The sequence below is a fragment of the Pleurodeles waltl genome, chromosome 5 (assembly GCF_031143425.1).
Source record: "Pleurodeles waltl isolate 20211129_DDA chromosome 5, aPleWal1.hap1.20221129, whole genome shotgun sequence".
NCBI classification, from domain to species: domain Eukaryota; kingdom Metazoa; phylum Chordata; class Amphibia; order Caudata; family Salamandridae; genus Pleurodeles; species Pleurodeles waltl.
This window is the reverse complement of record NC_090444.1, coordinates 1369341607-1369356196: the sequence shown is the minus strand read 5'-3', so window position 1 is coordinate 1369356196 and position 14590 is coordinate 1369341607. Positions and strand designations below refer to the sequence as shown.

The 14590-nt window shown below is 45.9% G+C and overlaps 1 protein-coding gene across 1 annotated transcript in view; it reads left to right on the top strand.

Annotated features, from left to right (window-relative positions):
* The window catches only part of TTK (TTK protein kinase), a 338680-nt gene that overhangs the window by 97927 nt on the left and 226163 nt on the right, over positions 1-14590 (top strand). The window contains exons 6-8 of the mRNA XM_069235624.1: positions 1038-1152; positions 1251-1320; positions 1406-1488. Coding sequence (XP_069091725.1) covers positions 1038-1152; positions 1251-1320; positions 1406-1488 — 268 coding nt within the window. The remainder of the gene's footprint in view (positions 1-1037; positions 1153-1250; positions 1321-1405; positions 1489-14590) is intronic.

Sequence of the window (14590 nt, the reverse complement as noted above, 5' to 3'; positions counted from 1 at the left end):
CACCCTTCGAGTTAAAGCCTTATGCCGTAGTCTGTTTTTTTCCCTCCACATGCCTTCTCTGAGACTTTAGTAGTGGTAAGCAAATATTACAGGACTTCACTTTCACCACATTATATAAACAAAAAGTGGTTGTATACACTGGGATATAGTTTTGAACTTGGTACAAGTGACTGCTAATGGGAAGCTAAATTACCATTTATAAGACTTTGTTCAGCCTACTTGCAGGCAGAACTAAACTTCAAGAGAAGAAGAAATGAAGACCACGCCACCCACTGTTGGTAGCCACAATCCTCGTGTGGAAGCAGTGTTACAATCTCTATTAATCCCTGCTCTGCATAATGTGCTCAGTCAGTTTCTTGATTGACCTCCGTGTCAGAGTGGTCTGTTATCTCTGGACAGTCTGCTTTGACTGTGAGGATTTGTGCCCCATTGGAACCTTGCCCCATTGGGGACTTGGCAGATTGGAGTCCTGTGAGTTTGGAGCAGTATAGTCCTGAAAACCTAGTGAACTTGTCTCCAGTTGAAGAATTCCCAGTTGACCATGCCATTTGAGTGGGGACTGCTACTCTTATGTGGACTGCTAAAAACGTTTGCAGGATTTAATTTATGAGACCTATGGTAGCTTGAAGTGCCAGGAGGAGGAGGAGTTGGTTTTTACAGACCACATACCTCACAGTTTCTATGTAGACTGCTTTGGTAGTGTGGTCACATTACTAAAGGGGAGATGTTGGTACCTGTTTCTCTTTGTAGGTCTTTCTGTTTTAGCAGTACAATCTTCTTTGCAGTTTACAGCAGGAATGTGGCCTCTCTTCTTCAGTAGTCCAAATGATAGATCTGCTATAGTTTTCCTGAAGTGTCTTCTGCTAGCTGGATTTCTTTTGTTACATTTATATGGTTGTATTGCAGGATTAGTAGCCCTCACAAATGTTTGATAGATGACATTGATGTGAATAAAATGATTGCTATAATTGGCATGTTTGAGCAGGTGTTTTATTCTTGCTATCCTTGTTTTCTAAATTAATCTTTGTATTATTTAGGTAAACCGTTGCGACGCTCACAAGAGTCAAACCAGTACAGTTTTGGAAATTGCAGAGGCAGAAAGGAGAGCGGTAGTTCTGGTGAACTCTCTGTACATGTGAACAAGTATTTAAGGTAAAGAAAACATCAAAATTATGTTTTTCCTAACATTCAATTAATAGTATGTATTCAGTTCATAGTATTACTTCATAGATTCCATATTTGTTCTACAGTTCAAAGAATAGCTCCCCAACAGCTTTTGACGAAGTTGACCATCAAACCATCCTTCCTTTGCCTAATAAGGTAATGATGACAACAAGGGTAAAGGTTTGAGTAGAATATAGACTGAATTACGTGGTGACATGTTTCTTTTTTTCATACTCCACAGTGTGGAAATGTTCCACTTGAAACCGGCATTTCTCCGCCCTACTCAAACATCGGAAGTGATAATGAATCTGATATTAATATGAGGTATTTGTTTATTTTAATATATTACATAACACAGTTTGCTGCATTTCTAAGTTATGTTCTACTTTATGTAAGGTGCATGTTTGCATATGCCATGTTTTACTGTGTGTGCCTGTTGAAGAGGCACCATGTTTTGTGGAAGGCTTCTTGTTTTTAAGTTTAAAAATTGTAGGGCTAACACAGATTCTTCACAGAAAATGAATAAGCAGTTTTTGGAAGGATCCATATTATAGGTTTTGTTTGGCAAGTGCTATCAGAACCAAAATAACGACTTTGTAGGTAACATAGCGTGCCTGTTACTTTAGATCATTTATGCTTTTTCGCTGTTGTAATTTGAATCTGCCTTGGATTTGCCATAGTGAATTTGTCTGTTATGCACATCTCTGGGTGCACCCCCTGCTTCTGCTGGATAATTACTTTGTCCTTTAGAAGGATCTTTAAAAGGTTTTCAAACGGCCATGGCCTTTCGGAGGAGGAATTTGTTTCGGATTTCACCTTTGAAACTGTTGGAGGCCTGGGCAAGATGCTATCTTGGGAAGTGGTTTTCCTTTTATAGTTCTGCAGGCTGCACTGAAAAGGAGAGGTGTTGAGTTTTGGGACAGAGTATCTCCAGATGGGTGAGGCGTTGTCCTGTCTTTCTGGCAATTTGATGGAAGGGGCTTTAAGAAAGACCTTTTACCATAATACATCTTCCCAGAGGAGTAAAGGCATCATAATACTATCTGGTAAGTCTGAAATTGTTATTATGTGTTTATGGAACGCCATTAATAATATACTAAGTCTACCCTTCAAAACCTATTATTGGCCTACTGGGGGAACCATATTGGAGTGAGAGGAAAGAATTATCTCGAAGGCATGTGTGGCTGTAGATACCTATGCTCTACAAACTCCTGCCATCTAGTGTTGGGTCCGGAGTGGTGCAACTTGTTTTTTTTCCAAAGAAGTGGTTTGAGTCACAAGATCATGTCTCCTTCTCTCTGGGATACTACGCCATGGGCATTGACTCCTTGATTAGATTGTTTTCTTTCCGCTGTCTGGTTCAGACGTGGATCTCCTTCACAAACTGAGGTTCACTCTCAACATTCCCAAATCCCAGCTCCAGCCATTACAAGTTCAGCGTTGCCTATGGGCATATTTTAATGCAGAGTTACGATTAGTGTACTGCAATCCACCTGTCACTCAGAGTTTCCAGACACTTCTCTCTGTTTCAGGAAAACCATTCCTATACAGTAAGGACCATTATGTCTGTTGGGGATGATGGCTTCCTTTATCACCGTAGTTCCCCTTGCCAAACTACACAAATGCATCACCTACAACAGAGTCTATCTTGCCATTGGTCTCTTGCAGTGTTACCTGGAAGATCTGGTGGTGTTAGACCACCAAACGCATTGTTCTCTGCAATGGTAGAACACCAACAACTTCTTGAAAGGGGTAGTATTTTCTAGACCCTGTTCCTCACTTCACATTGACCAGACTCATCACTGACTAGTTGAGGTGCTCATCTTCAAGACTTGACAGTTCAAGGTCTGTGGGATGCCAAGCAGCAGTCCCTACACATAAACTACCTGGAACATCAGGCAGTATTCCTAGCACTGGATGCTTTCCTTCCTCACCTGTCTCACAAGGTTATCCTAGTCAGGGCGGACAACATTACAGCCATGTATTACTTACAAAAAAGTGGGGGGGGAGGGCATAGCCTTCACATCTATAACACCTGTCTTAGACCATATGGAATTGGGCTCTTCACTGCCTCATTCACCTGTTGGCAGAGTATCTTCTGGGAATGGACAGCTCAGCGGGATGCAGCAACAAGTCTATGAGTGGGAACTCCACCCACAAGTCCTCCAGGCACACTTCAAAAAGAGGGGAACTCCTCACATAGACCTTTTCACCACAGCAGAAAATGCAAAATGCCCAAACTTTGCTTCCAGGTTTCCGCACCCACTATCCAAGGGCAACGCTCTATGGATGAGTTGGTCAGGGATAATTTACCTATGGTTTTCCACCTCTCCCTTTCATTCAATTTCTGGTTTGATGGATCAGTCAAACATCTCTCACCTTGATCCTTGTGGCTCCCACCTGGGCATGCCAACCTTGGTAAACCACACTCCAGGAGCTTTCAGTAGTCCCACATAAGACCACATAAGAAGCTCCCTAACAGGCCAGACCTTCTTACCCAGAATCAAGGACAAATCAGGCATCCAGATCCCAAGTCATTCAAACCTTGCAATATGGCTCCTGAGATCATAATGTGAGAACATTCTCAATGAAGCGCTTAGATCCAACGCTAGAGCCTGTTATGCTGCAAAATGGAAACATTTTGTTTGCTATTGCCAACCTAAACAGATGAATCCTATGAAATCCACCGTACAAGAAATTGTCCTCTACCTGCTACACTTGCAGAAAGCAAATCTCCTGCACTTCCATTCACCTACATCTCACAGCTATAGCTGCATATCTCCACAACAGACACCATATTTCTTTATTCAGAATTCCAGTCATAAAGGCTTTCATGGAAGGACTTAAATGTGTCATTTCACCTAGGATAACCCCAGGCCCGTCGTGATACCTTAATATTGTACTCACAAGACTCATGGATCCACCGTTTGAGCCACTTCACTCATGTCCACTTCAATTTCTTTCATGGAAAGTGGCTTTCCTAGTCTCCATCACTTCACTCAGACGTGTTGGTGAGCTTGAGGCACTAACCTTAGAAGAACATTTCTTCCATATTCATAGGGACAAAGTAGACTAATTCTAAATATCTCCCTAAGGTGATTTTTCAACTTCGCCTAAACCAGTCTATTGAGCCGCCAGTTTTTTCTGACAACCTGACTCAGTTGCAGAAAGAGTCCTTCACGCGCTAGATGTCAAAAGAGCAGTCATGTTCTCTGTAGACAAAACTAAAGAGTTCAGAAAGACCAAACCGCTCCTTGTAGCCTTTTTTCCCACCTCACAAAGGCAACCCAATATCCAAATCGGGGATAGCCAATTGGTTAGTCAAAGGCTTACAAACTTGCTATGTGAATGCTAAAAGATCTTTACCCGTTTCTCCCCAAGCTTGCTCTACTCGGAAAGAGAGAGCTATCATGGCCTTCCTTGGAAACATTCCTATAGCTAACATTTGTAAGGCAGCTACATGGTCTACTCCACACACCTTCATTAAACACTACTGTGTGGATGTTTTAGCACACCAACAAGCTAGTGTAGGTCAGGGAGTGCTACACACACTTTTCCAGTCAACTGCAAGTCCCACAAGACAGCCACTGCTTCTATGGAGGAACTGCTTAAGTCTATGCAGAGCATGGCATCAAACAAACTGTTATTTACCCTGTAAGCATCTGTCCATGATATATAGTGCTGTAGATTCACATGCGCCCACCCTTCTCCGTGGATGCCAGTGGCCGTTACAGTTACATTATACTTGTATATATTTGTACATAAGTGTAGGAAGCTGGCCTGCTGTGTGGTGGGTACCCAAGGTACTTAGACCTTATACTAGGGCCAGGTATTCCCTCTTAGTGAAGTGTAGAGGTAGCTGTGGATGAGCAGCCAAGGCTTACCTAGGAGACATGCAAAGCTCATACAATACCACTGTAGTCACACAGCACTTACACCGGTTCCAATGGTAATCCTTCTGATGTCAGAATCTTCTAGTCTTCCTTGATTATCTTTGTTACTTTGTTGGATAGTGGGTTAAACGTTGTCACACAAATTAAGCTATCCTCCTTTTCGGTTCTTGGAGATGACTCTAACAGCTGGTCCCTCTGGCTGTGGCGAGCTCTTTTCTCTGCTTTTCGCATCAGGTTGGCGGGATATCCTTTCATACAAAGTTAGCTAGTGAGTTTCTTTGCATGTTTAGTGTAGTCTATCTCGGAGCAATTGCGTCGAAGGTGGAGAAATTGACCTACCGGCCAATTCTCCTTCAGAGAGCAAGGGTGAAAGCTCTGGAATCGAAGAAGGTTTTTTCAGTATGTTGGTTTATAAACGACTTCTGTCTTAAAAAAAACATTTTTTTCATATATGAGGGCATCTAGAAAGGAGAGCTTTGAGCCACCTATAGTTGAAGTAAATCTCAGGTTGGGATTTAAGGCATTAAGCCAATCTACTAATGTTGTTGCTTTGTCTCTTGTTTAGGTCCAGATCAAGAGGACATAATCGATATAACGTTTCCATATTTTGATATGCTCGTGGAAAGGGTTATCTTCATGCAGGACAAATTGTCGTTCAAAATAATCCACCTAGAGGCAAGCCAGACTTGGGGCAAATGTACTGCCCATTGATGTTCTGTGGACTTGCAAGTAGTAATTATTGTTAAATTAAAAAATATTTCTTGTTAATGCTATATGGGCAAGATCAAGTATAAACTCAGGAGGTGTTATTGAGTTCCAATTACTGGTTTCAAAGGGTTCACAGATCACCTCCAGGGTGGCTTCCTGGGGTATATTGGTGTAGAGAGACTCTACATCCAGGGTTATCAAACACTCAATTTCTTTATCAAAGTCCAACCCATTAAGTAAGTTGAGTACATCTTTAGTATCTTTCAGGTAGGTCGGTATTTTTTCCACAAAAGTTTGTAGGAATAGATCACAAAATTGTGAGAGGCTCTAGTACAGACCATATCCTGGATACTGTTGGTCTCCCAGGAGGGGGATATTTATTTTTATGTGTTTTTGGCAAGACATAGAAATAAGGTATTTTAGGATTTTCTTGCTGAAGGAAAGTTGCCCGTTGTTTAGAGAGCCACTCATTTTCCTGTCCTTTCGATATTAGGAAAGCTATGTCTTCTTGGATCTTGGGTGTCGGATCTTTAGGGTTTTTGTAATGTTGGCTATTCCCAAGCAAGCGCAAGCATTCCTCATTGTACATTGTGGTTGGCATTATTACAGTGGCTCCACCTTTGTCTGCTGGTTTGATTGTTATTGTGGTGTCTGAGGTGAGACCACATAGAGCTGCTTGTTCCTGGTTGCTAGTATTCTGGAATTTCTCTAGGGGTGCCTCTCTCAAGCTGTTGATTTTGCGACTTACTGATTTTTCAAAGGCTAGGACATTGGGTGGCACTTGGTTACTAGAGGGAGTGAATTTGGATTTTCTAAGTTGGTGGGGTCGGGACCCAGGTTATATATATCCAAAAGTGCCTTTGAAGTGGGGGGGACTTCAAAGAGTGGTTTTGAAGTGCACGATGTCCCCTGTCAGTACAGGTCTGTCTGCCAGGGTCCCAGTAGGGGGTTAGGCAGGCAAGTTTGGGAGGGCAGGCCACTAGCCTTTGAAATGTAAGTGTACCATATACTAGGAACTTAAATGGGGGGAACCAGTATGCCAATTCTGGGAAGACAAAGGTTCAATATAAAGGAGAGAGCAAAACTTCTGGGGTCCTGGTTAGCAGGAGCCCATTAGACACAGTCAAACATACTGACAACAGGCAGAAAATGGGGGTAAGCATGCCAAGAAAGAGGGTACTTTCCTACCATAAGTATTTACATTTTGCATTGACATCTCGTTTCCTACTCATTCCTTTCCCTTTTTTCTCACCCGCCAATGGGAAAACAAACTAACAAAGGAGTCGATGCCCATATGCAATATCACCAAGAGGTGGAGTCATTCAGTCTTATGACTCGAAACACTTCTTTGGAGAAAAACAAGTTGCACCACTGTGGGCCCGACATTAGATGGTTTGAGTATGTAGAGCATGTGAATATGCAGCACTACATGCCACGAACAGATGCTTACAGGGTAAGTAATATAGTCCTTCTGCAGCATAAGACCTTCATTGATAGTGATCAATGCTTGAATAATTCCCTGCTGCTTGCGTAGTCCAAAGAACACTTTTTTGTATAGGTTTCTGTCATAGAAATAGTGTTAGAAATGGGGTCTTTGGTTGACAGTCATGTTACCCCCTGTTCAAGGACCCTCACACTAGTCAGGGTAAAAGAGAATCACCCTCAGCTAACCCCTGCTTACCCCCTTGGTAGCTTGGCAGAGCAGTAGGCTTAACCTCAGAGTGCTAAGTGTAAAGTATTTGTACCAACACACACAGTAACTCAATGAAAACACTACAAAATGACACAACACCAGTTTAGAAAAATAGGAAATATTTATCTAAACAAAACAAGACCAAAACGATAAAAATCCGACATACACAAGTCAAGTTATGAATTTTCAAAGATTAAACTCAAAAATAGCGCTTAGAAACAAAAATGCTTTGAGATGTTTAACACGGCGTCGTGACGGAGTTGTTCCCAACAAGCCGACACCAGCAGCGCCGGACACTGAGTCGTGTAGACCCCCAAGTACAGTACCTTTGGTGAAGAGTGAAAACAAGCCGATGCGCGAAGTCGGGGATCGCGGCGTCTGTGCGAAACGTTGAATCCACACACTTCGAGCGGCGTCGGTCACGACGTGGTGCGCGACTTCCACGGAGTCGCAGACTTCAGTGGGGCTGCAGCGGCGTCGGGCCTGTGAAGAGCGTCGCGTTCCAGCAAAGGTTACGGCGTCGGGTGCAGGCGGCGTCACCGGATTCAGCTGCGGCGTCGGTCCGTAGTCGTCCGAAGTCAATTTCCTTGGATTTCCACCAGCTTTCCTTTCAAGGGCCCAGGGACTGGATAGGGCACCACTTGTCAGAACAGAAGTCTCTCCAGAGACTCCAGGTGCTGGCAGAGAGAAGTCTTTGCTGTCCCTGAGACTTCAAACAACCGGGGGCAAGCTCTAACTCAAGCCCTTGGAGATTTCTTCACAAGATGGAAGGCACACAAAGTCCAGTCTTTGCCCTCTTACTCTGGCAGAAGCAGCACTGCAGGAATGCTCCACAAAGCACAGTCACAGGCAGGGCAGCACTTCATCAGCTATCAGCTCTTCTCCAGGCAGAGGTTCCTCTTGGTTCCAGAAGTGTTTCTAAAGTCTGTAGATTTGGGTGCCCTTCTTATACCCATTTTAGTCTTTGAAGTCACCTTTCTTCAAAGGGGACTCACACCTACTTGTGAAATCCTGCCTTGCCCAGGCAAGGCCTCAGACACACACCAGGGGGTTGGAGTCTGCATTGTCAGAGGCAGGCACAGTCCTTTCAGATGAGAGTGACCACTCCACCCCTCCCTCCTAGCAGAGATGGCTAATCAGGAAATGCAGGTTACACCCCAGCTCCCTTTGTGTCACTGTCTAGTGCGAGGTGAAAAACAACCCAACTGTCAAACTGACCCAGACAGCGAATCCACAAACAAGACAGAGTCACAGAATGGTTTAAGCAAGAAAATGCTCACTTTCTTAAAGTGGCATTTTCAAACGCACAATCTTAAAATTAACTTTACTAAAAGATGTATTTTTAAAGTGTGAGTTCAGGGACCCCAAACTCCACATGCCCATCTACTCTCTAGGGGAATCTACACTTCAATCATATTTAAAGGTATCCCCCATGTTATCCTATGAGAGAGACAGGCCTTGCAACAGTGAAAAACGAAGTTGGCAGTATTTCACTGTCAGGACATATAAACCACATTACTATATGTCCTACCTTATCCATACACTGCACCCTGCCCTTGGGGCTACCTAGGGCCTACCTTAGGGGTGCCTTACATGTGTAAAAAAAAAAAAAAAAAAAAGGAAGGTTTAGGCCTGGCAAGTGGGTACACTTGCCAAGTCGAATTTATAGTGTAAAAGTACACACACACAGACACTGCAGTGGCAGGCCTGAGACATGATTACAGGGTTACTTATGTGGGTGGCACAACCAGTGCTGCAGGCCCACTAGTAACATTTGATTTACAGGACCTGGGCACCTCTAGTGCACTTTACTAGGGACTTAACAGTAAAACAAATATGCCAATCATAGTGAACCAATTACGTACACATTTTAAACAGGAGCACTTGCACGTTAGCAGTGGTAAAGTGCCCAGAGTAATAAAAACAGCAAAATCAGAGTCCAGCACACATCAACAACTTGGGGAACAGAGGCAAAAAGTTAAGGGAGACCACGCCAAGGATGAAAAGTCTAACAGATAGCATGATGGAATGTCTTTATTCATGACTACATATACAAATCTGTTGAAAGCCTAACAGAGTCCTCTCAGATTAAGTTCTTTTTTCTGGTTTGTGAGAGAAGCCTCTCAGAACACAGCTGAGGCTTGTAGGAAAGTACCATCTTGCCTGGCATGTTACCCCCCATTTTCACTATATGTATGTATGTATGTTTTAGCCCCTGTGTCATTGGGATCCTGCTGGGCAGGACCCCAGTGCTCATAGTATGTGCCCTGTATATGTTCCCTGTGTGGTGCCTAACTTTTATCACTGAGGCTCTGCTAACAAGAACCTCAGTGTGTCTGCTCTCTCTGCTTTCTAAATTTGTCACTGCAGGCTAGTGACTAAATTTACCAATTCTCATTGGCACACTGGTACACCCATATAATTCCCTTGTATATGGTACTTAAGTACCCAGGGTATTGGGGTTCCAGGAGATCCCTATGGCCTGCAGCATTTCTTTTGCCACCCATAGGGAGCTCAGACAATTCTTGCACAGGCCTGCCACTGCAGCCTCAGTGAAATAACGTCCACGTTATTTCACAGCCATTTTTCACTGCACATAAGTAACTTATAAGTCACCTATATGTCTAACCTTCATCTGGTGAAGGTTGGGTGCCAAGTTACTTAGTGTGTGGGCACCCTGGCACTAGCCAAGGTGCCCCCACATCGTTCAGGGCAAATTCCCCGGACTTTGTGAGTGTGGGGACACCATTACACGCGTGTACTCTACATAGGTCACTAGCTATGTATAGCGTCACAATGGTAACTCCGAACATGGCCATGTAACATGTCTAAGATCATGGAATTGTCACCCCAATACCATTTTGGTATTGGGGGGACAATTCCATGATCCCCCGGGTCTCTAGCACAGAACCCAGGTACTGCCAAACTGCCTTTCCGAGGTTTTCACTGCAGCTGCTGCTGCCGCTGCCAACCCCTCAGACAGGATTCTGCCCTCCTGGGGTCCAGGTAGCCCTGGCCCAGGAAGGCAGAACAAAAGATTTCCTCTGAGCGAGGGTGTTACACCCTCTCCCTTTGGAAATAGGTGTGAAGGGCTGGGGATGAGTAGCCTCCCCCAGCCTCTGGAAATGCTTTGATTGGCACAGATGGTGCCCATCTCTGCATAAGCCAGTCTACACCGGTTCAGGGATCCCCCCAGCCCTGCTCTGGCGTGAAACTGGACAAAGGGAAGGGGAGTGACCACTCCCCTGACCAGTACCTCCCAGGGGAGATGCCCAGAGCTCCTCCAGTGTGTCCCAGACCTCTGCCATCTTGGAAACAGAGGTGTTGGGGGTACACTGGACTGCTCTGAGTGGCCAGTGCCAGCAGGTGACGTCAGAGACCCCCTTTGATAGGCTCTTACCTCTCTTGGTAGCCAATCCTCCTTTCTTGGTAGCCAAACCTCCTTTTCTGGCTATTTAGGGTCTCTCCTCTGTGAAATTCTTTAGATAACGAATGCAAGAGCTCACCAGAGTTCCTCTGCACTCCCCTCTTCAACTTCTGCCAAGGATCAACCGCTGACTGCTCCAGGACGCCTGCAAAACCGCAACAAAGTAGCAAGACGACTACCAGCAACATTGTAGCGCCTCATCCTGACAGCTTTCTCGACTGTTTCCTGGTGGTGCATGCTCTGGGGGGTCACCTGCCTTCACCCTGCACTGGAAGCCAAGAAGAAATCTCCAGTGGGTCGACGGAATCTTCCCCCTGCTAACGCAGGCACCAAAAGACTGCATCACCGGTCCTCTGGGTCCTCTCTCATCCTGACGAGTGTGGTCCTTGGAACACAGGAACTCTTTCCAAGTGACTCCCACAGTCCCGTGATCCTTCAGTCCAAGTTTGGTGGAGGTAAGTCCTTGCTTCCCCACGCTAGACTGCTAACCTGTGTACTGCGTGCTCCGGCTCCTGTGCACTCTTCCAGGAATTCGTTCGTACACAGCCTAGCCTGGGTCCCCAGCACTCCGTCCTGCAGTGCTCAACCCTTTGAGTTGGCCTCTGGCATCGTGGGACCCTCCTTTGTGATTCTGAGCCAGCTCCGGTTCACAAATCTTCTAAGTGCCTGTTCGGGTACTTCTGTGGGTGCTGCCTGCTTCTGTGGGGGCTCTGAGTTGCTGAGCGCCCCCTCTGTCTCCTCCTTCAAGGGGCGACATCCTTGTCTTTCCTGGTCCCCAGCAGCACCCAAAAACCTCTACTGCGACCCTTGCAGCTAGCAAGGCTTGTTTGCGGTATTTCTGCGTGGGAACTTGCTCCCTTCATCGCGACGTGGGACATCTTCCATCCAAAGGAGAAGTTCCTAGTCCTTTTCGTTGCTGCAGAATTCCAAGCTTCTTCCATCCGGAGGCAGCTTCCTTGCACCTTCATCCGGGGTTTTCTGGGCTTCTGCCCCCCCTGGACACTATCGCGACTCTTGGACTTGGTCCCTTTGCCTTGCAGGTCCTCAGGCCCAAGAATCCGTCTTCAGTGCTTTGCTGGTGTTTGTGGTTCTTGCAGAATCCCCCTATCACGACTATTGTGTCCTTTTGGGATAGTAGGTGTACTTTACTCCTACTTTTCAGGGTCTTTGGGTGGGGGTATCTTGGACCCCCTGACTGCTTTCTTACAGTCCCAGTGACCTTCTACACGCTCCCATAGGTCTGGGGTCCTTTCGTGATTCGCATTCCACTTTTGGAGTATATGGTTTGTGTTGCCCCTAGACCTATGTTCACCTATTGCAACTTATTGTAATTCCACACTGTTTGCCTTACTTTTCTGACTATTACTTACCTGTTTTGGGTTGGTGTACATATAACTTGTGTATATTACTTACCTTCTTACTGAGGGCACTCACTGAGATACTTGTGACATATTTTTAGTAACTCTGAGTATTGTGTTTTCTTATGATATTGTGCTATATGATATAAGTGGCATAGTAGGAGCTTTGCATATCTCCTAGTTCAGCCTAAGCTGCTTTGCCATAGCTACCTTCTATCAGCCTAAGCTGCTAGAAACACCTCTATTCTACTAATAAGGGATAACTGGACCTGGCACAGGGTGTAAGTACCACAGGGTACCCACTATAAGCCAGGCCAGCCTCCTACAAGGAAGATTTTTCTACTTGACTATCTGCTGTTGAGTAGGCTTGCCTATGACGGTTTTGCACACTACATAGATGGCCAGCCTCCTACACTTGGGGATTTAATGTCAGGGCTCGTGATTGCTTTAGACATGTGGCTGATATTGTGGGGCTGCAGCTCCCAGTATCCCTGTCGCCAGGCTAGCGTGAGGCGGAGTCACATCCGAATCATTTGTCCACAAGCAATCTTTGCCGCCCTTCTACCCTAGGACATGCAGTGTCGTTTCCCCCCCCCCCCCGATGCTTCTCTCTTGCAGTGAATGCGGGGGACCCGTTGCTATCTAGGCCCACAGTAGATGCTGGGAATCTTCTGCTCTCCACCTCCTTAATCAATGGGACTCAGACCGTACCGTTTGTATCCCCCCCCCCCCCCCCAAAAAAAGTTTCTCCATCACAGAAGCAGGGAGGGAGAGCCCCACCCCCCAAACTATGGAGGTTCCCTCCCACTCCCCTCAAGGAACTTTTGATCTTCAGCTGGGGGCGCTGGTGAGGTGGGTAGTGCCTAGCAACCTCACTCACTTTTTGTTGCACTGGATGAGCTCTTGGGTGTCCCAGGTGGGCAGCCAGCAGGGGAGTCTGGGCATTGATCAATGCTGCTCCACATCACCTTGTCAGCTGTGCACCATTTTGGGCTTAGCGCAGGGACCTCCCGGCCTACAGTAGCTGGCGCAACCAGTGCCCACTCTCCTTGTATTGCGACCTTCTTTGCTACAGCAATGATGCTCCCAGTCTCACATACAGTCAGAGGCCAGTAACTGTTGGTAATGCTTTGTCGGTTCTTCACCGGCCCACTGCCGCCATCTTGTGGGTCGCCTCCTCGCAGTGCTACCTCCTTTCGCCTGCACTGTCAAACTTCCCTAAATGCCTGGCTCTGTCACTTATTCAGGTGCTGTGTGTGTCAAGGGACTTGATACTGCCTGTTGAGGTCCCTAGAGCCAGCCAGCAATTAGTCTCCAGTAGGTAGTTCTAGGAAGTTGGCTCAGTATATACTATCTCAAAGTGAGAGATAGCGTGCACAGAGTCCAAGGGTTCCCCTTAGAAGTTGATAGTGGCAATAATAGATAATACTAATGCTTTATTTGTGGTAGTGTGGTCGAGCAGTAGGCTTATCAGAGGGTAGTGTTAAGCATTTGTTGTACACACAGGCAATAAATGGGAACACACTCAGAATTACCTCCAGGCCAATAGGTTTTTATATAGAAAAATATTATTTTCTTACTTTATTTTAGAGCCACAAGATTCAGAATTCAAGTAAGTACATAAATTGTAAGGTTCTTGGCATAGTTAAATATAGAACTCTGAATGAAAACAGTAAGGTACACAGTTTTGCCAAAAATGGCAATAAGCTATTTTAAAAGTGGACACAGTGCAAAAATCAACATTTCCTGGGGGAGGTAAGTACAATTTAGTTTAGCAGTTAAGTAAAGCACTTACAAGTTCAGTCTTTGAGGCATAGGCAGACCACCGTTGGGGGTTCAAGTCAACCCCAAACACCCAGCAACACAGGGCCAGTCAGGTGCAGAGGTCAAAGTGGGGCCCAAATAACAGAGGCGCCAATGGAGACTAGTGGTGCTCCGGTTCCAGTCTGCTAGCAGGTAAGTACCTGTGTCCTCGGGGAGCAGACCAGGGGAGTTTTGTAGAGCACTGGTGGGGGTCTCAAACAGGCACACAAAATACACCCTCAGCGGCACAGGGACGGCACAGGGACGAGTGCAAAGTAGGTGTTGGGTTTTGATTAGAAATCAATGGAGGGACCCGGGTGTGTGTCTGGTGATGCAGGCAGGGCACAGGGGGGCATCTTGAGCCAGCCACCGACTGGACAAAGATGAGGGCCACCTGTTGGTCACTCCTTCACCGGTAGTTGGTTCCTCTTGGGCCTGGGGGCTGCGAGTGCAGTGCTTCTTCCAGGTGTCAAGTTCTTACCGGGCAGTCGCGGTCATGGGGAGCCTCTGGATTCTCTCTGCAGGCTTCACCGTTGGGGTGCAG